Source organism: Thunnus thynnus, chromosome 20 (genome assembly GCF_963924715.1).
Source record: "Thunnus thynnus chromosome 20, fThuThy2.1, whole genome shotgun sequence".
Lineage (NCBI taxonomy): Eukaryota > Metazoa > Chordata > Actinopteri > Scombriformes > Scombridae > Thunnus > Thunnus thynnus.
In genome coordinates, this window is record NC_089536.1 from 4,474,575 (window position 1) to 4,495,441 (window position 20,867).

The window sequence follows — 20,867 nt, forward strand, 5'->3', positions numbered from 1 at the left end:
ATTGAATTTTTAGGCACTGAGTGGATCTTTATCTTGTTTTAACGGCATATGAAAATTTCTTGTTATGACAAGAAAAGTTTAAATGAGACATTTTGTGATTAAGATAAAGTGATTTATTATTACAAGAAACGTTTCTTGTCAAAATGAAATAATTTAATGAAAAAAGTTTGTCATTATAACATGAAACTATCTTGATATAACATGAAAAAGATCGTGTTGAAATGAGAAAAGTGTGTAAATATTTTTTTTAATTAATCAATTCTCACTCGCCTACAGTTGAATAATTAAACCCTGATTGTAAAACCTGTACTTTCCTCAGTATTTATTGTGTTTTCATGTGTTACAATCTACTCCTTCCTGTAAAGTATACAGTGATTTTACACTTTAAATGAACTTACTTTAAAAAAAATCACTACAAGATTTGAGCAGAAAATTCAAAAACAAAATGCAGTGTAAACTTTATTAACAGTTTATCATTACACACACTTTGGTACAACCGGAGGAGCAAACAGGAAGTGTTTGCATTTATCTTGGCTGACATGTTGGAGGAGATGCAATAAACATTCTGTGTAAAGCCCAACATTGATTTTTTTTTTATGTGCCTGAAATAGAAACCATGTTTCACTGAAGAACAGAGTAAACAGAGAATATCCAAATGTACACATCAAGTTAACAGTTAGTCAATAATCTGTCTTTAATTATCACACAGCTGCCGAGTCGTTTTGTCGACTGCTGCTGAGAAACATGTAAAAACACCATCAGACTGTGTGAGATGAATAAACGATTATCATGTGGAGGCGATGTTAAAATCCAGTCTTCTGTTATTCATGAAAAATGTGATTTGGAATATTTACACCACATTTCTTTTCTTATATACTGGTTTCTGTCACAGGTATGATACATGTCAGGTCAGCTCTGTGTGGCAGGAAGCTACCACGTCCTCAAACAAACTGTATGATGACGTTTTTCTACAGAGTTTCTGCTCCTAACAAACATGAGACTCATCAAAGTAGGTTTTCTTTTAAAAAATCTCTAAAACAACATCTGATGAATTATACAAGGATGTTACTTTTAGTTATTGTTGGTTGTTTTTTTTGTTTTTTTATAACTTTTTGGTTATTCTTATTTCCTTTTCTGTTTCTATCTTGACAATTTTGTTTGTGTTGTCCACTTTTTCAAGTTATTTAATTCATTTTCTGATCTTCATATTCGATTTGTTTAGTTTTTTCTTGATCGGTGTGATTTTTAATGATTGTCTGTTGTATCGTTGCCCATGTTGTTGAAGCTAAACAGGATCCAAATAAAGAATAAACACACAGCTGAACCTTTAAATATCAGCAGACCTCTGCAGTAACATACGAGTCTCGAGTAAAGTTTAACATTTAATTGCATCCTCTGAGTGATTCAACACTTTTCTACATTAAACTGAAAATCAGTGTCATCTAATGAGAACTGACAAGTATCAAACTACAGCGTGAGAAAAATAAATCAGTCTTCAGTTTAAGAACAATTTCTTGAGTTGGAGGATTGATGGCTTAGTTTTTTATCTCATGTTTAGCTTCTTCTCATCGTCCTCCGAATTTCTTTTTGGACCTTAAAAGGAAAAAAGTTTTAAGCCTGTTAGTTCTGACAAACTCAACTCTGATAAAATTGTATTTTTTTTTCTTTTAGGAACTTGAACTCACCTCTTCATTTAAAAAGCAATACAACACAGCAACAATAAAACCCTGCAACAACATGTAAAATCCAAGTTAGGAAAGAAGTTTCATTACTTTATAATATAGACTTTATTAAAAACATTAAGTGTTTCAGCACTAAAGGACCCATAACAACCAGATAAATGATAGAGATACCTGTTGGCTGATGCTATGAATGGTTACCTGGAAGGAGCCTAAAACTAATTCCAAGCAGAGTCGAGGCCCCACGCCAACGTGTTCTGGGAACAAGGCGAACACCACGTAGTGAATGCCAAACAGAGGGATCAGCAGCAGAGTGGAGCGAACGAGCCTCCTGGGCAGCAGACGACAGGAGAGGAAAGTCTGACGGGAAGAGAAACTGAGACACGAGACAAAGAACACAAGACACACAAGTCTTACCTGTACAGGTGAGTCTCGCTCTGGTTCACGTGTGCGGCCTTTGTCTTCTGAACGATGACCCTACTGATGTTCAGGAAGATCAAGAGGTTGATCTGAGGATCATAAAACATACAGAAGATACTTACACATGATCTTCAACAAGTCATTTTATTCATGCATACTGACTTAAATATGCATATAGATTAATTATTGTATAATCAGCTCAGGTTTTTTGTAATTTGACCCTCTTTGTGATTAGTTGGATATTATATAAAGATGCAGCTTATTGGGTCTTTTGTGTGTGTGTGTGTAAGATCACTTTAAAAGATAAGGCTGGAGATTTTCTATATTTTTTTTATTGGCAACAAATCTCATGTTTGGAGCCAAACCAACAATGAACTGATCCACTAACAAGTATCATGTGTGTATCCAAAGCCTGATATATCTTATTCCTCTGTGCTGTAGACCTCCCTTGTCCAAAAACTATTAAAAACACGGCAGTGAGCCACACCGCTGCACTGGGTGACATGTTCCTTCATCATGAAGACTACGGTCACAGTAATTTGTTTAGAAATGACTCCAAAAACTAATAACAGCAATCATGTTGTCTGTCTCCAGAGAGTAGTTCTGTGTATATTCCTCTGTGCCGTAGATCTCCATCATTGTCCAAAAACTATTAAAAACAAGTCAACGAGCCACTGACCAAATGTCTATCAATCTGCAGCTGAAACTACAGTCACAGTAGTTTGTTTAGAAACGACTCCAAAAACTAATAAAAGTGATCATGTTTTCTGTCTCCAGAGAGCAGTTCTGTGTATATTCCTCTGTGCCGTACACCTCCATCATTGTCCAAAAACTATTAAAAACACAGCAGTGAGCCACACTGCTGCACTGGGTGACATGTTTCTTCATCATGAAGACTACAGTCACAGTAGTTTGTTTAGAAATGACTCCAGAAACTAATAAAAGTGATCATATTTTCTGTCTCCAGAGAGTAGTTCTGTGTATATTCCTCTGTGCCGTACACCTCCATCATTGTTCAAAAACTATTAAAAACACAGCAATGAGCCACTGACCAAATGTCTATCAATCTGCAGCTGAAAATACTCCTCTATAGATACACCATTTCCTCCTGTTTGAGTAATGTTTGCTAAAAACTACAGTTCCCAGCTGTTTAAGGAAATTACTGAGCCTTTAAAAATGTATTTGGGAGCCATTTATTTCTTTTTCTTTTCTTAAGATTTACATACTCAGTAGGAATGAGTGTCACAGACAGGGAAGGAAAGTCTTGAGAGACTAACACTGTGTTGGTTCAGTGTACCCTATAGACTGACACCAGCCTTATCCTTAAATAAACTAAAAATATTTCCCAAATTATAGAAAACACCAAAATGCAAAAAGTTGGGAGCTCAAAATAAATAATTTTAATATCTAATCATTTGATTGGTACCCCTATTTATCATTTATAATCAGCATATAAACACTTAATAAATGCTTTATAACACTATAATGTAGTTGTAAGCAGACATAAGGGCACTTTAAGAGTTTATTAATGTAAAGTATTTGTCAACAATTTCAACTTCTCCTATGACAACATATTTTATATAATCACATCTATGTTTTGCAACGTTGTCACTGATTATCTGTTTATACACCAGACTCCACTTATGGAGCCTCATAAGAAAATATATTAATTAACAATATTGTCTGCTAACAACTATGTTATAGTATATTAAAAACAATTTATTAAATGTTTATATACTGCTTATAAATGACAAATAGGGGTTAAAGTTACTGTTTAATCTTTTTTTTAAATAATGTCAACATTGTACATCTCACCTGAATGTTAATACTAAAATACTAAAGCAAGGAAAGGCAAACATATCTAACATTGGCCAGTTTTACAGCTTTCTCTGTATGATGTGTTTAATTAGAAGCTGCTATTAGGAGACAATTTGTGTTGAGTTTTTTTAGTTCATCACTTTCTGTGGCAGCAAAAATGTTTATACCTGACAACAAATATTTAATTTGCTTTCCTCTATAGCCTCACTTTGTCATTGAATAGTCTGATGAGGCGGGTGTATTTTTTGAAACCTTTTTTTGTTATAAATCATTGTGCAGCAAGTGAGGAACTGAGGTTTCTTACAAAGATAGAAAGCAGGATGGGAATCTTGATTATCCACCACAAGCTGCTCTCCAGGTTGTCCCAACACCTGCACATAAGAAACAATATCAGACATTCATATGAAATTGAACAGTTGTATACATGCATTGTCATACTGACTATTACTTACCCTTCATCATCAAGTTGTTTTTTCAACATGGCCCAGACAACTATGGTCACTGACGGACAACCTACAAGATCAGACTCAGTCAGACAAGCAGAATAAAGATTAATACAGATTTGTAGATATAAAACACACATATATATATATATATAGAGAGAGAGTTTATACCCCAGCCAATGGTGGCGTAGATCCAGAAAATCTTGCTGGTGTGAGTGAAGGTGAAGAGCAGCAGCGTCTGCAGGTACAAACCCTCCACCAGCAGCCAGGAGAAGTTGGACAAAACACAGAAGTGGAAGAACATCACGGCTGCTTTGCACTGGAGCTGAACGGACAAAAATTACACATATTTACACTAGGGGTGTGCTCACATACAAATACATTATTCAGCAAAGCACAAATAGTGGGTTATATATGAATATTTGTTTCATACAAATATTTAAAAAATTATTTGTTGGGGGTGTTCACCAGAGATAAAGCTGAGCTACTGACATGCAAAGTGCTCCAAATGGACTCTCCATAACCTGTTGTTCCCCTTCTTTCTTTCCACAAAGTTAGGTTGTGAAAAATAGGCAATAAATGAAAAGTGCAAAGCAAGAATCACCTTTGAAGTTCCTCCCTACACATTACATGCTGTGCTGTCTCTGTGTTATGGGTGTATAAATAGGTAGAGGTTTGTCTGCAATTAGGCGATGAGCAAATTTTTAGTTCAGTAATCAGCACAGTCGTCTATGATCTGGGAGACTCCAGTTCAAGATCCGAGGTGGGGACCTCCTTCGTAAGGTAGTTTATTCATGAACACTTATTGTAACACTTTAATTTTCTAAAATTAAAAGTGTCATAAAAACAAAAACAGGATTTTTAAGCCTCTTTCCACTTTTATTCAAATACAGATACAAATAATTTTGCTGCCTCAACAAATACAGATACAGATACAAATACTGGGCTCTCTGCACATCCCTAATTTGCACCACAGAATAATCAATATTTAATAGTAAGAAACAAATCTGCATATTTTTGTAGTGAGGATACTTTTGTAGTATTTGATGCATTGTTTTTTCTTATTGCAAATAGTTGAAAATGTCCTAAAATAAACGGATAAATATTGAACATTCCAGCTTGTTAGTTTTACATTAAAATTTCATTAATATTTCGTATATCAGCGCTGTTTTTAATTCATTATGATCTATAGTTGTTGTGACATTTCTGCCTCGTGCTGCGTCAGCTGGCTCCGTCTTACTGTTGACACTGTGCAGTGGTCCGTGCTTTTGTCTGCAAACAGCACTGCATCTTTGATGAACACAGCAAGACTCCTGAGCATGAAGGTCACAAACAGGTTGAGGTGGATGTAGCTGCGCGTGCAGAGCAGCTTCCTGAGAGAGGAACATCGACCATATGTCACCGCTACAGTAACAAAATGTGTCATAGACTCACTGATTTTGTTTTGTGTGTTGAATTCAAACATTTGACTATAAAAAATCATATTTTTTGTTCCCTGTTGGAAAGTTTTCTAACATGAAAACCAACCTGAAGCAGCAGAAAACCAGGACAGCGATGAGGAGAGCAGCCAGAGACACTCCGTACCCGACGCTGTAGATCAACTTCAGAGTATCAAAGTAATTTTTCTGGGGCAAAAGATGAAATATTTATCAAGTGGAGGCACAAAGAACCAAAGTTTGGTTCCCTTAAGACAGCTGGCACATATTGCATGCATATTAGACTCTAGATGTTAAACTTTCGTCTACCTCTTTCCCAACATCCTCCTCTTGTTCATAAGCTTCAAAGTAACAGGCTTTGTAATATGGCAAGCTGGGTTTACTCCATCCTCGGCCTGTGCAGTTCCTCGTGATGACAACTGAGAAGAAAATGTTTTAGATGACATTGAGAGAAGCTGAAAGTTGTTAAAAGTGCAACTGAAACTGTGATATAGTCTGTGGAGCAATAGAGAGAACGTAATATAATTTCTCTTTCTCTTTCTGTCCGCAGCATTATACAGCACAGAGAGATCATGTCCTTTGTATTGTTTCTGGGAATTTGGGGTTTTTATTGACCTGAGGAGGAGTTTACAGTCTGCAATTACACATATGTTTTTTTAAGGGGGCGTTTCATTTTGTAAAGTCATAATATACCTGAATTTAACTGGTTTTAAGCCAAATAAAAGAGGAAAAATCAATCAAATGAAATACAACTTCTTCACCAGAATTACTGTTTATCCTAAAATAAATAAATGCTCAACCTGCACGTTTATGAGAGTTTTTGCATGATGTAATAATGTTTACCTGGAGGAGTTTCAGGCTTCAGCAGAGGAAGAGGACAGCGGACGGAGACGATCTCACCTTCAGATGCAGCCGACCAACAACTCACTCCATCCCACTCCATCACACAACCTGTAACACACACATGTGGGGTAAATTTTTATTGGTTTTGTACAAAAAAAGTTGGGGGGGGGATACATGGCAGCAATAAAGTCTTAATGTCATTCCAGGGTTAGAGGAGTAGACACTGTTGTAAGACGTGGTGGGAGAAATATAAATAAGCATGTACAGAAGTGTGTCATGAAGGTGGGTGAGTGGAGCAGGTGGACCCAAACGCAGAGACGGCAGGCAGGTTGGATACGATGCTGAATATTTAATGAATAAACTCAAAAGTCACAAGAGACACTGAGAACAGGAACAAAGACCATGAACGCAGGAAAAAAAAACAAAACTGGACTATAAATACACAGGAAGTGATTGCAAACTAAACTAGGTGAGACACATGAAATAATCAAACACAGGAAGTAAAAGTGACCAGACACAAGGAGGAAATATTTCAAAATGAAACAGGAACTTAAGTAAAAAAAAGAAATACAGGTGACACAAAAACACACAAGGGAAACAGAGAAAATCAAAACCAGGCAAAATGAAAGAGTCCCTCAAAAAGTCCAACTAAAAACAGAGAAAGTCTGAAGGCATCAGAAGGATAACAACAAAAACCAAGAAAGTCAAAAGAACAAAAAACAGAAAAAGTCCCGGTAGGATGTGACAAAGTAAGAAATTCAGTCCACTATAAAATGCTAAGAATAAATGTCATAATCTCATAAGATTTTCAGCTACATTATTGAGACCTAATCTGACACCAATCTGAAAATAAGTCTGAAGAAAGATCCGAGGAGAAAGTCATAGGACACAATCTCTACCATCACATTTACCCAAAATCTGGAGCTTTAGCTCACCATAATAACAGAAAATGCACATTTTGACATATTCCATATGTCAGATCTGTCCCTTAATACTCATAAAACAGGAGTCAGAGGACTCAGGACATCTATAACTGTGACCCAGAAAGATCTCACTGATGTACATTCACATATACAACACAAATTAGCGTTCACTGGTTTCATTCTGTGGAGTCTTACTGGTTCAATATCTACTGAGAGATGTTTCTAAAATATCTAAACTCTTCTATCAGCTGCTTGTTTATTCTCTACTTCAAGCTTCAACATTAACAGTTACCTGCAGTTTTATTACTGGCTGACTGAAGTGATGCTTCATCGATGGTCTTCATCTTCAGTTTACACTCGTTTTCTTTCTCTTGTAGATGAAGAACGATGGAGCATTCTGGATGAGTTGAGTTAACCTGAAAAAAAACACAGATTGAAGGATTCAACTTACCTTTCATTCCCACTGAGGCACAAGTTCATTTACATGTTACACAGTGTTAGTTTTTGCCTTTTGTTTTGACTTTACGAGCCAGTTTAACACCTGTAAACTAAAAATGTCAAGACAAATACACACTGTAAATAAAATTGTGGCACACTGGTAACAATAGTTCCTTTAAAAACCTGTTAACTCACCAGGTGTCTTGCAGTGATCAGCAGGTAAACGACAGCAGTCAGACTGACGTCCATTTCAGTCACTGAAACCCGTAAACTTGTTTAGTGTGAGCTTCCTTTTTTCTGTATCTGAAGTTGGTAAAAACAAAATCACGCTGTCCATCAATGTGAAGTTTTGTCCATGTTCTTCCACTTTTAAATAATCTCTCAGTCAGGTTAGATGTTTTTTGTAAAATGCCATCGAAATATCTGAAAATGTTTCTTCTTCAAAGTTTGTAATCTGCTTCCTTCATGCAGCTGGTTTGATATGAAGCGTTTTAAAAGCTCTCGGCGTGAGATGACTGAACGTACATGAAAGTGTGACGTCACCTGAGCAGCTTCATACTGACTTAACAAGAGGACGACAAACAGAGAACAAGGTGACTTTAATCCGCTGCATCATTTATGATCATGAAGTCTTCAAAACCGAAACATGTTTGGTGCGTCACATCTTTAATTTAGTTGAACTTTATTATATTTACAGATATTATGAGGTCATGGTTTTATGGTTTCTATATATAAAAATCCTCCCACAGCAGGAGTTATCATGTAATATTCAACTGAAAAACGACACATGCTGTCAAAGTCAAACAAGGTGAACAAATGGAGTTTAGCTGATTTTAAATACTGATGACTGTTCATAACATTTGAGCCTTGCAGTCAAATATTTCCTTTAAATTCTGAAGTAGTAAATGTTTTGACTTTGAATTTTACTTATCTGGATTTAAGTTCTCATCCAACACTGTTCTGTAGGAAGAAATACACATTAGTCCCCAATCATAGTATTTTCTGTTAAAACATCAAATATCTGTTTTTTCTTTTTTCAATTTGAAACCAAAATTTTCCTTTTTGTTCCTTCAATCGGATGTTTGAGCGTCTCTGTGCAGAACGATGTTGGTGCAGTTTGTTTTCATCATCTGCTGAAGGAGGAAAGTTTCTCTAAGATCACTTTAAAATCTCAGTTTAACACATGACGTCCCAGTATGGTCCAGTATGCATCTCACACAAGCCTCCAGTGCACGTACGCTGGCTTTTCAATGAAGTAGGAGACATCTTTAAATCAGGAGTTTAGCTTTTGAAATAAGCTGAAATATGCAGAAATATTTGGAGATTCTGTGTTTGTCAATGAGTGAAAGGTTCAAAGGTTCAATTTACACCCATGAGAACATGGAAACTACAGAGCTCCTTATGAAACATAAAAACAACAATATCAAAGTGAAATAGATTAAAATCACAATTTCCTTCCTTACAAAGCTCTGGTTGTACCGTCGTGTTTCCTGTGGGATAAAAGAGCCAGAATACCGTTTAGTGTGTTAGACAGGTTGCTTTAATCTGTTCAATAAGACATTTAACACTGTCCACATGAAGCAGATGTTCTTCATCTTCTTTAATCCTACAGGACATTTTAGACTCATGGTGTAATACACACTGTCCCCTCTGTTGTCCTTCCAGCAGCCTCTTCGCTCTGCTGGATGTCTGATTGATCCTCGCTGACATTCACCCCAGTCTTTTTTATTTCTTTTAAAACATGTCAGGAGGGGGTCTAAGAGCAGCAGCAGCAGCAGCAGTGAATCTGTCTGGTTTAATGTTTAATGTGGAACAAGAAGAGACCACCGATGCTGCTTTATCTCCCTCTAGTGTTTGATTTCATATTTGTTCTTCAACCATCAGCTCAGGTTATCGTCCACATTCATTCATCAGCACAGTTGACAAAACAAGCACATTCATTCAACAATTTTGATAAATATTTTAAATGAAAAATCACTGTTAGAAGCTTCTCAAAGGTGAATATTTTCCAGTTTTCCATGATAATAAACTCAACATAAACTTTGGAGTTATCTGAATATGTCAACGTGGGCTTCAGGGAACAAAGGTCATTTTTCACTATTTACTTATTGATAATGAAAATAAGGTAGGTGCACAGAGGAGGTCATGTGATGGGAGTGGTGGGAACACAGAGGTTACTGCAGGTCAGGATGATGTGATGCAATTCAGTGACTGACACTCAAAAATACGGCAGAACAGTATGTATGTAGTAATAGTGATACTACTCATTCTAAAACACATATTTCTGCAGTTATACAGATAGAAATAAAACAAAGTACATTCACAAAGGATTAGCATTTATGTTTATTTTATCTTTTGGCTCTAAAACTGTTATTTTTGGAGGTTATGTTACAGCTGGTGATGCTACAGACTTCCTGTAGTTTCTTATCTGACGGCGCTACAGATGTTTCCAAGCAGCTGATTTAAACGTCACTCAAGTGTTTACTTCGTGGCAACAATCTGATTCAGTAAATCAGAAGTTTGAAACTGAGGAAGGACTTTACGCACAAACTTAGTGATGGATTTGTGAACAGCTGGTGCAAGCCGGTGGTCCCTCCCTGAACTTAACTTTGACTGGATTATATTGTGAAAACATGTGAGTGAATGTGAGTTATTTAACAGTAATCCAGGGGGAATTATCACAACTCGTTTGTCTGATTCGGATCAAGCCGTGTTACACAACTTTCTTTTACTTTCCTGTGAGTGATGGTCAGTTCCTCTTCACGTATTTTTAATTTTTACAGACAGATGAGCTTGAAGACTGAACTGGCATCCAGAGAACTCTTAACTGTGATGTGAAGTTCTTTGTACAGTCATCACTGATCTGCATCTACTGTCACAGGCAGCTCCCAAATACTTAAGCCAAGTCTTTCCACCCTGGCGTCGCTTCAAAGAGCCAACTGTTGGTATCTAAACATGCCTGTCATAGTCAAAGATGTAATTATCCGACAGCAGAAAATGTTATCCGCGCAGCATCGTTTCACCGCAGGATTCTAAACAAAAACATTGTGGGGGAAATCCAACTAAATTTTCTTTTCAGTTTGAAAAAAAAGCCCATAAATCATTCAGCTGTAAACAGAGCACATTCATTCTTACCATACAGGCTGGTCTGTGTTCACTTTATAAAACAACACAGTTTTCTTTCACTGGAGTCACTGGTTTCGGGACACAGCTGATGTTCATTCTTTAAAAGGACCACATTTGGCATGTTCTAGGCCATTTACAAAGCAGTTATACATGCAGTTGTACATACTGTATACACATAAAAATGTTAAAATCAGGCTGTTATGTGTAAATGTTTTTATCCAAAAGAGTTCAGTCAACAGCAGCTGGACTCCTGGAAGTTCTGACAGACTGAACTATTTAACCATGTGGTTTGTTAGGCCTCTTGTCTGTCATGTGACAGTCGTTAAAGTCATTAGAGTCGCACGAGTGAAAGGTGTGAATTGGTGTTAAAGGACAAGTTCACAATTTTTCAAGTGTGTCTTAAAACAGCAGTCAGGTGTCCATATGAACACTAAAGGAGTTTTTCCTCGTAATCATTCCTCCTGTTCATACTGGATATTAAAAGATCCTTCAAATGTGCTTTCAGTGTAAGTGACGGAGGCCAAAACCCACAATGTGTCCACACAGTCATTTAAAAGTTGATGTGACGCTTATATGAGGCTTCAGCAGTCTGAGTTAGTCATATCAAGTGGATATCTGACACATTTACAGTCTTTGTGTTTCCTCAGACAGTGTTTCCCTGTTGAGCTGCAGTGGAAGTATAGTAACAAAAAGATGGACTTTGACACTAAAAAGACTGTAACATTGAAAGATATCTATTTGATTTGACTCATTTGGACGCCGAAACTTCATATTAGCTTCAGATAATCTGTTGAAAACTTGTGAACCCGTCCTTTAAACTTCCTGGGAAGGGCTGAAAGGGTTCTGGTTATTGTTATAGATGGCTGATAAGTGGTGTGGTAGACCACTTCCTCTGTTGAGTGCACTTGTGGCACTTGTGAGAAAAAAAATGCTGTAATGTGAGGATGCTTTCAACAACAAGGCCATGAATAATAATGCAACATTACATGCTGAAGTACATCCAAGTGACTCAGATCTGATATTGGACGTGTTACAGTGTCACAGTTTCATTTAGCAGATGCTTTTATCCAAAGTGACAAAGTAAACATGAGAGTTAATACAACACAAGTAAGTGCCATAAAGCTAAGTTCAGGTCAGATAGGATGTAGGTGCCAACAGGCAGTACATAGAGGCGATGCATAGAGTGCATAGAAGCAGATAATAGTTCTTTTATGTTATGTTTTCATTATTTTATAAGTTCATCAGGTGCTTGCGAAGGAGCTGGGTCTTTAGCTTTTTCTTAAAGATCAAGAGGGACTCTTCCGATCGAATGGTTTGGTAACTAGTTCCACCATCAGGGGGAACTACAGAAGCCTTTCATTGGCAGAGCGTAGTGAGCAGGAGGGGGTTTAGACCTGAATGAGGAAGTTCAGATAGCCAGGAGCAGTTTTAGTTGCTGTTCTGCAAGCAAATGTCCAAGGTTTTTGAATTTGATGCAGGCAGCAACTGGGAGCCAGCGGAGGCCCTGTCAGCTGGCAGTGGCGGGCTGGTTATTGATAGCAGAAGCCTTATCAGTAAAGAACGAGGTGAACGTGTCTGCAGTGAGCAGAGTGGAGGTCAAAGCAGGAGGCAGACTGAGGAGCGAGTTAAAAGCAGAAAACATTTTTTCGAGCATCTGCGGCGCCACAGATCTTGTTCTGATAGTAAGTGATCTCAGCTGTTTTTAACCTGGAGGAGAAGGATGCGGATGCTCGGTGGACTCTCTGGATTTACACCATTTTTCTCTCTGCTGCTCTGAGCCCCACCCTTTGCTCTCTGATGGTCTCAGAGAGCCGTGGACTGGGGGGGGGGGGGCGTTACAAGCAGGTTTGGATGTTAGAGGATAGAGATTGTTAAGGGAGGAGTCTGTGTGAACAAACCAAATCTGACTTTTTTTTGCTACATTCACATTAGTACTAGGGGTGTGCCCGAATACAAATACATTATTCGGCAAAGCACAAATAGTGGGTTTTATACGAATATTTGTTTCTTACAAATATTTAAAAAAATATTTGTTGGGGATGTTCCCCAGAGATAAAGCTGAGCTACTAACATGCAAAATGCTCCAAATGGACTCTCCATAACCTGTTGTTCCCCTTCTCCTTTCCACAAAGTTAGGTTGTAAAAAATAGACAATAAATGAAAATTCCTCCCTACATGTTACACGGTGTGCTGTCTCTGTGTTATGGGTGTATAAATAGTAAGAGGTCTGTCTGTAATAAGGCGATGAATAAAGTTTTAGTTCAGTAATCAGCGCAGTCGTCTATGATCTGGGAGACTCCAGTTCAAGACCCGGTGTGGGGACCTCCTTCGTAAGGTAGTTTATTCATGAGCACTTATTGTAACACTTTAATTTTCTAAAATTAAAAGTGTCATAAAAACAAAAACAAGATTTTTAAGCCTCTTTGCACTTTTATTCGAATACAAATACAGATACAAATAATTTTGCTGCCTCAACAAATACAGATACAAATACAAATACTGGGATCTCTGCACATCCCTAATTAGTACTAAAGTGTAAATTTCTCAAAGAACTTAAAAGACAAGAGGTTGTGATATGTAGCGCAACAAGCTAGCGAAGACCTGTAAACAGAACCACATTCCCGCACATGCTCAGTATCATCCACCTTACACAGGACTACTCTCTGGAGACTGAAAACATGATCGCTGTTATTAGCCTTTGTAGCCTGATGAAGGAACATGTCATCCAGTGCAGCAGTCTGGCTCACTGAAATGTTTTTAATCATTTTTGGACAACAACAGAGGTCTACAGCACAGAGGAATGAAATATATCAGGCTTTGGATACACACGCAACACTTGTAAGTAGATCAGTCCACTGCTGGTTTGGCGCTGCATATGAGATCTGTTGACAATAAGAACCAAATCCTTTAAGTGCAACTTTAAACCTTCTTCTAATTCCATTACTCCGAACTCCACTCCTGTTAATGTGGCTGGGAAACGTCCTCTAGTATCTCCTCCAGGTAGCCTCAGATTGCTCACCACATGAGGATTTAAAGGGTGTGTAAAGGGAGATTTTAAGCCTCAGACAGATCCTACGGCAGCACCTGGCCCACACTGAACTCTCACCACAGGATCAATCCAAATCCTCTCCAGCTACACAGCTAGTGGCAGCTGTTGTACTGGGCAGATTTCCAAAAGGAGAGAAGGAGGAAAAAGGAAAAATGGAAGAAAGAAGGCACAAAGAGTCTTGTTTCGCCAACACACATCACGGCCGCCTCGACATTCCCAAACAGATCTGACCGTCAATAATTCCACTGCTGTTTTTCCGGAGCTGAATGGTTTCTCGACTTAGTGTAAAAGTTGGCAGCCAGTGTGTGACAGTGAGAGGCCACAGGCAGGCCAGTGAAAGAGAAGTGACACAAGGGTGCACTGTTTAGTCCCCCAGGCCTCCGCTGTTTTATGTGCCAAGACTCGACCTTTGTGTGTCCGACCACACTGATCTTTTACAGTACTTCTGTTCAGCCTGGCTGTTTCTCTCTCTCACAAAACCAGTACACATGTCAAAATAAAACTTTTGAACCCTTAATATAGATTTTTTTCTCTCCTTTTATTTCCCCCTTAAAGTCCAACTTCATTGCTTTTCACTCGTCCTGTGTCCTCCTTTGAGAAACCAAATGTTAAGCTCTTTGATTTTATGATGCAAACAGTGAAATTAAATGTGATTTTAGTTTGACTTTGAAATAACTGTGTGAGGTTGTTAAAATCATCTTATTCCACTCTGTCTGATATTTCAAACAGATGGAAATATTTCAGTTGTCTTGTGCATCGATTCATACACAGCCTGAAATATTTAAAGATTCATTAAACTTCATTATCTGTCACATAGTAACAGGAATATTCCTCTTTGACAAGTAGAAACAGTAAAAACATCACAGTAAAAATAAGTTGAATGTTAACATCAAAGCTGATAAGTTTAGGTGTGAATGTCTATATGTGCCCAGTTTGATTTATTTAGGACATGATTTGTCATTTTGGGAACTTTGGGCTCCATTAGAGTTTAAATAAAGTTTTGTGGGTTTGAACAAAGTTGGCTGCACAGCATGAGTTTATAATGATGCACCAACGACAATTAACCCTTGTTAAAGGAGTTAATTATTTGAATACATTATATAGATATTGATACAGAAAGATACAGAACGTATTCATAAACTGAAAATGCATTCATAAAAAATAAAAAAAATAAAACAACATTGAATTAATGAGCAAATTTTAAAATTCATATAACTCATTTGTCTAGTGATATGACTTAAAAATGATATTTAATGTCTAAATAATATTCATTGAAATTTTATTCCTATTTCAGGTATATTTTCAGTTTAATTTTAGTTTATTTAATTGTCATTCTAACCACATTCATAAAGATACACACATGACAGAATGAGATATGAATCCTCACTGGAACAGGTAATAATTAAAAATAAATAAAATACAAATATTTTATTTATTTTCATAAATATGTTAATAAACATATTAACAATCAATCGATCATGCAATCAAAATCAATTCTTTTTTATGTCAGACTTGTGTTCTATAGAAGTTCAACATACAAACACATACAAGTGTGTCCATATAATATAATAATATAATAATGATAATAATATGTATCATATATTTGTTTTAGGTGCACAGTTTATGTGCTTTGTGACACAACATGTAAACAAGTGATGCAGACAAGTCATATAAATATGGTACCATATATAACTTACACAACATGGCCAAAAGTATGTGGACACATGCTGCTATAACAGCCTTTATTCTCCACAGTCTGCATTAAAGTTCATCTCAGAGGTGCAGGATGACGTTGAGGTCAGAGGTCATCCTCTTTATTAACCTGCATGGCTTTGTGTACGAGGGCTTTGTCATGTTGAAACAGGAAATGGTTTTCACTAAGCTGTTGCCGTAAATATGGAAGCAAACTATTGTCTAAAGTATCGACTGCAAGCTGTAGAATTGAGATTTCTCTTCACCTGACAGCAGAATTATAACATCTGTAAATTCAGTTTCCCAGTATGAAGACTTAATGCATTTAGATTTAGTGGACAAAATAATCTACCAGCACATTTCACAACAGTGTCGCAGCTCTTTGGAGATTTTGATCCTATCACATGGTCAACATCAGCAGATTGATATATAGCCTCTATTTATTCAGATTAGCATTTAGATTTAAAGCCTTCCCCATGCTGCCAGGAAGATAATACAGAAAAGAGCTGAATCCTTTCATTTTTATCTATTTATTGATGTTGGCCAAAAAAAGTTGTTAAATTTGAGTCCAAAAACACTGGAATCAGACTATAAAATAGTCTAAAAAGTGTTCAATTATAGTGTATTTTAAGTAAAAGTTTCCCTGAATAAATGGCATCAGTGTCCCTAAAGCAGTGTCCACATACTTATGGCCCCATACTGAACAATGCAACATTCAACAGTGTATTTCATCTTCATACAGCCTATATAAAGTAGTGAAATCATTAGAAATATAATCATATACCAGTATTAAAGCGGTCATAAAGTGTGTTTTTTTTAAATATTTTTGATATAGTAAGTGTGTGATAAGGAGCAGGAGAGTTTATTGTAGAAACAGTGCCTTCGCAAAGCTCACACCTCTTTGTTTATGAAGGCAGATGGACTGAAGGCTGCTGAGAGCAGACAGGTTGCATTTCACCGCTCCGCTCCGCGCCTCACCGCGCCTCGCCGCGCCGCTCCGCAGCGCCCCGCTCCGGCCTGCCGCTGCACTGCGACCAGAAGCTCTGTGCGCCCGGTGAGCGACTGCCGCTGAAGAGACAACACCGCTGTCTGCACTCAGGTAAGAAACCCCGACATATTTCTTTTATTTGAACGATCCAATATACGTGCAATCGCACCAAAACATCCCGACGAGCGTCCGACACGCGAACCAAACGCTGCGTCGTAATTCTCCATCGGCATTCGTCTTGTCACTTAATATTTTTTGCATGAGGTGGGAGAGGTTGGGCCTCTGTGCGTTACACGTATAGAAATATTATGCACATGAATGAAAGGCGTTTTCGTGCATCATATGGCGACACAGATCCTCCTGCAGCAGCTTATTTCGCACGTTTAAGGTTTTCAAATCAGACTTTAATCGCGTGCGCCCTTCATCTTCATCGATCCTCTTCTTACAATAAACACTGAAACGTGTTTTTGTTGCAGCCGTCATCGCTCCGACACTGGAGGAGCAGTCACCTCCCTACAAACACGGCATATTGCATGTTTTCTGCTCATTCCTAGTAAAAAAAAAAAAAAAAATGTCTCCATCATCCTCCGGAGCAGGTCCTGGTTTCGCTTCAGCCACACTGATATCGTCCTTGCGCGCTATAACAAGACTAATCCGCCAGAATATTTAGCCTATAATCTCATTATTAAAGGATCCCATGAGGACAATAATGTAATGTTATATCTGTAATGTTTCCTCCTGATTATGAGCTGTGGACACCTCTTTCCTTTGTCGTCTGATTTGAGCGCAGTGTGTGTCGGTGTGTGTGTGTGAGTGTGCGTGTGTTTGTGTGAATTTGTGTCTTTTTTCCTCCCGTTATTCTGGATCTTTCGTTTCTTTCTTGCATCTGAAGGCCTGAAGGGGTTTCCTGCATAGCTGTGCGTGTCTCACAAATGGGCTCCTTTATTGTATAATGTGATATTCTACTTCCAATCCGATGCATAATCAAGCCCCTTGTGTATTGCATTCATCAACGCGCCTCTCTGCTGCGTTTTCATATCCGTACATTATTTAGAGAGCAGATAGGGAATCCGAATGATGCGGCGCTTGTGCGCAAATGCCAAGCCCATTTTTCATTTTTCCAACAGTGGAGACAGTCCGCACAGCAGCGCAGCGTCTCCACTGTCACACATACACACAGCCTGAGCAGTGAACCAGACTGCTTATCTGACACATATGGGCTCTTCAGTAATCCGCCCAGGGTCAGTGGACAGGATCTGATCCACAGAAGGTGCATGGAAGCCTTTCAAACCTCTTTCACTCACCCAAATGAAAACAATAGGGCTTCATTTGATGTTTGCATGCCCGTGATAATACCTGTGCTCTGATGGACTGGATGGATTTGCTGGAATAAGGATCCCTTGTCCTCTTTCTTTGCCTCGGACACACCTCTCTGCAGCCTCTCGGGGAAGATCCTGTTTCTTGTTACATTGATGTCTGCGACAAGAGGGCATGTTGTAGTCTGTAAACCACAGCTGGAAGCCATTTAAGCAGCCGGATGATGAGCTGTAAGGAGTGAAAGACATCTCAGTGTCATTTAAATCATGTTTTGATACACGCAGACAGCTTTCTGCAAGTTTCTGCAGCCGCTGGCATGAGCTGTTAGCTGGAGAAATGTGCACACAGTGAGGTCTCTGGGTTGCACGTCTGCTCCACCCTCACAAAGAATTGCTGAACATGTAGTTCACTTTTTCAAATCTATTTTAATACACATGGCACCTGAGTTGTTTCTCCTGTCCATGAGTGTTGTATTAAAGGATCATTGTGTCAGATTTAGGAGGATCTATTGGCAGAAATGGAATATAATATTCATAATTATGTTTTAATTAGTGTAAAATCACCTGAAACTAAGAGTCGTTGTGTTTTTGTTGCCTTAGAATGAGCCCTTTATATTTACATATGGGGTGGGTCCTCTTCCATGGAGCCCGCCATGTTGCACCGCCATGTTTCTACAGTAGCCCTGAACGGACAAACCAAACACTGGCTCTAGAAAAGGCCTGTCACGTTTTTCACAGCCACTGTAGGTTCTCCTTCACGCTTGATAGCGGAGGGGGAGGGGAGGGGTGTTCAGTCGGTTGTAATCTGCATCCTCACTGCTAGATGTCCCTAAATCTTACAGACTGGTCCTTTAAAGGGACTCCAGTGATTTAGAAGTGTACTTTCATAAAGTTGAGGGACTCACCATGAGATTAAAAAAAGAACGGTCAAAATTGAAGCAGCAGATTCAAAGATATTAGCCTAATGGATGATGAAAACTATCATTAGTTCTCATCAGTGGCTCTAATCTGCATAAAATCTGTACAAAACCTCTTGTAGCTGTGATAAAGCAGCACTTCAGGGATTTAGTTTTGCACTCAGGAGTCGTGAAAGACAAATTTAAAAAACAGAACGATTGAAATCAAAGCAGTTTCCAGTAAAGCAACTCAACAGCATCTTTCAACAAGCGCTCCTTCCCTCTGAGGAGCAGGAAACACTCGTCTCCCTCAGACTCCTCGCATCCATTTGTATGCAAGCCCAAGAGTTAACCCCCGATGACATCACTATGACATCACCAGGGTTATTTTCTCAAATTTACTCGTCTTAATTCACAGAGGACATTATATAACAGTAGTGCTCCACATAATGATTAAACTGATCTTCATCATGTGTAAAATCTGAGAAGTGTCTGTTTAAATCTGAAGGGATCCTTTAATTTTTAAATTGGAACTACAAGTTATTTTTTTTGTCGTCTGCTTTTATGATTTTCATTTTCCAGGATTTAATTTCCAATATCTCTCTGGTCGGACATTGAATGTTTCTCATTTTCTTGATTTTCTTGGTTTTTTGAACTGAGAAAACACCAGGGACGATGATGTACAGAGGTTCAATCATTTACAATCATATTAGAATGTTTTTAATTAACCAAAACATCCTGCATTCAAACCGCAGACAGTTATAATATAGTCATATCCTCAGAGATGCAGATTGAAACAGTCACTCTTCTTAATTTGGCTGCTGACTTTATTGAGTCATCACCGTCAGTGACATGGCCTCAGGCACCAGCGTTATGAAATGAATCCGCACTCAAGTGCTTCGTTCTGCAGAGACTGACAGGCTGTTGCCTCCCGCAGGCTTCGGTCCAAAGGTGACGGCATCAGGAGCTTGAGGAGCTTATGTTGGCAAAAACAAACAACATCACTTAATTTGTTTCTCTGCAGTCAAGCTTTTATTTCCAGTTTACTGTATACAACTCAGATATCTGCCAGAGAGCTGGAACAATTAGTTAATTAGTTGATTAGTTGAATGGCTGAAGATTAATTGGCAAGTATTTTGATAACTGATGAATCATTTTAGTTGGTTTTCATGCAAAAATTATAAATATTCTCTGGTTCCAGCTTCTCAAATATGAGGATTTGCAGTGTCTTTGAGTAAAAAAACGTAATTTGAAGATGTCAGTTTCAGTTTTGGATAATAGTGACGGACATTTTTCACTATTTTCTTTAACATTCTTTCTTTTACATCTCACATTTTATAGACAAAATGATTAACAAAGGAAATAATCAACCGATTAATCGATAATGAAAGTAATGTTAGTTGCAGCATTCTGTTTCTTCTGTTCTGACCTTTTCAGATAATCAAACATCAATTCTTTTAACTGAATATTATTTATAATTAAACTTTTCAGCCATTTTTTTTTTTAGTAAATTGATTCTCAGGCTCATCCTGTTGTAGGTGTGTCATAAGAAAAAAAGAAAAGATAAACCTGAAAGAATTTAATAATTAAGAAGCTGTTCAGACGTCTTTCCGTCTGCTCGTTAAGAGAAGAAGAAATGCCACAGCGGGATTTAAACTGCATTCTTGTACGTGGTTAATTGGCACCATGCTGATGGAGGACTTTGGCTCATTACATCCGTAGATAAGTGTGTGTGTGTGTGTGTGTGTGTGTGTGTGTGTGTGTGTGGGTCTTGTGTACATATTGAAACACGTAGCAGCT

The 20,867-nt window shown here is 38.0% G+C and overlaps 1 protein-coding gene across 1 annotated transcript; it reads right to left on the minus strand.

The window, feature by feature from the left end:
- Positions 1 to 667: 667 nt before the first annotated feature.
- ghrhr2 (growth hormone releasing hormone receptor 2) lies at positions 668 to 8,249 on the minus strand. The gene is made up of 12 exons (XM_067577105.1): positions 8,196 to 8,249; positions 7,855 to 7,978; positions 6,640 to 6,747; positions 6,106 to 6,215; positions 5,888 to 5,985; positions 5,601 to 5,733; positions 4,532 to 4,685; positions 4,370 to 4,430; positions 4,222 to 4,288; positions 2,097 to 2,188; positions 1,881 to 2,010; positions 668 to 1,727 (listed from the first exon to the last, which is right to left on the minus strand). The coding sequence occupies exons 1-12, from the start codon at positions 8,247 to 8,249 to the stop codon at positions 1,668 to 1,670; spliced, it is 1,191 nt and encodes a 396-aa protein (XP_067433206.1). The 3' UTR covers positions 668 to 1,667.
- Positions 8,250 to 20,867: the final 12,618 nt, after the last annotated feature.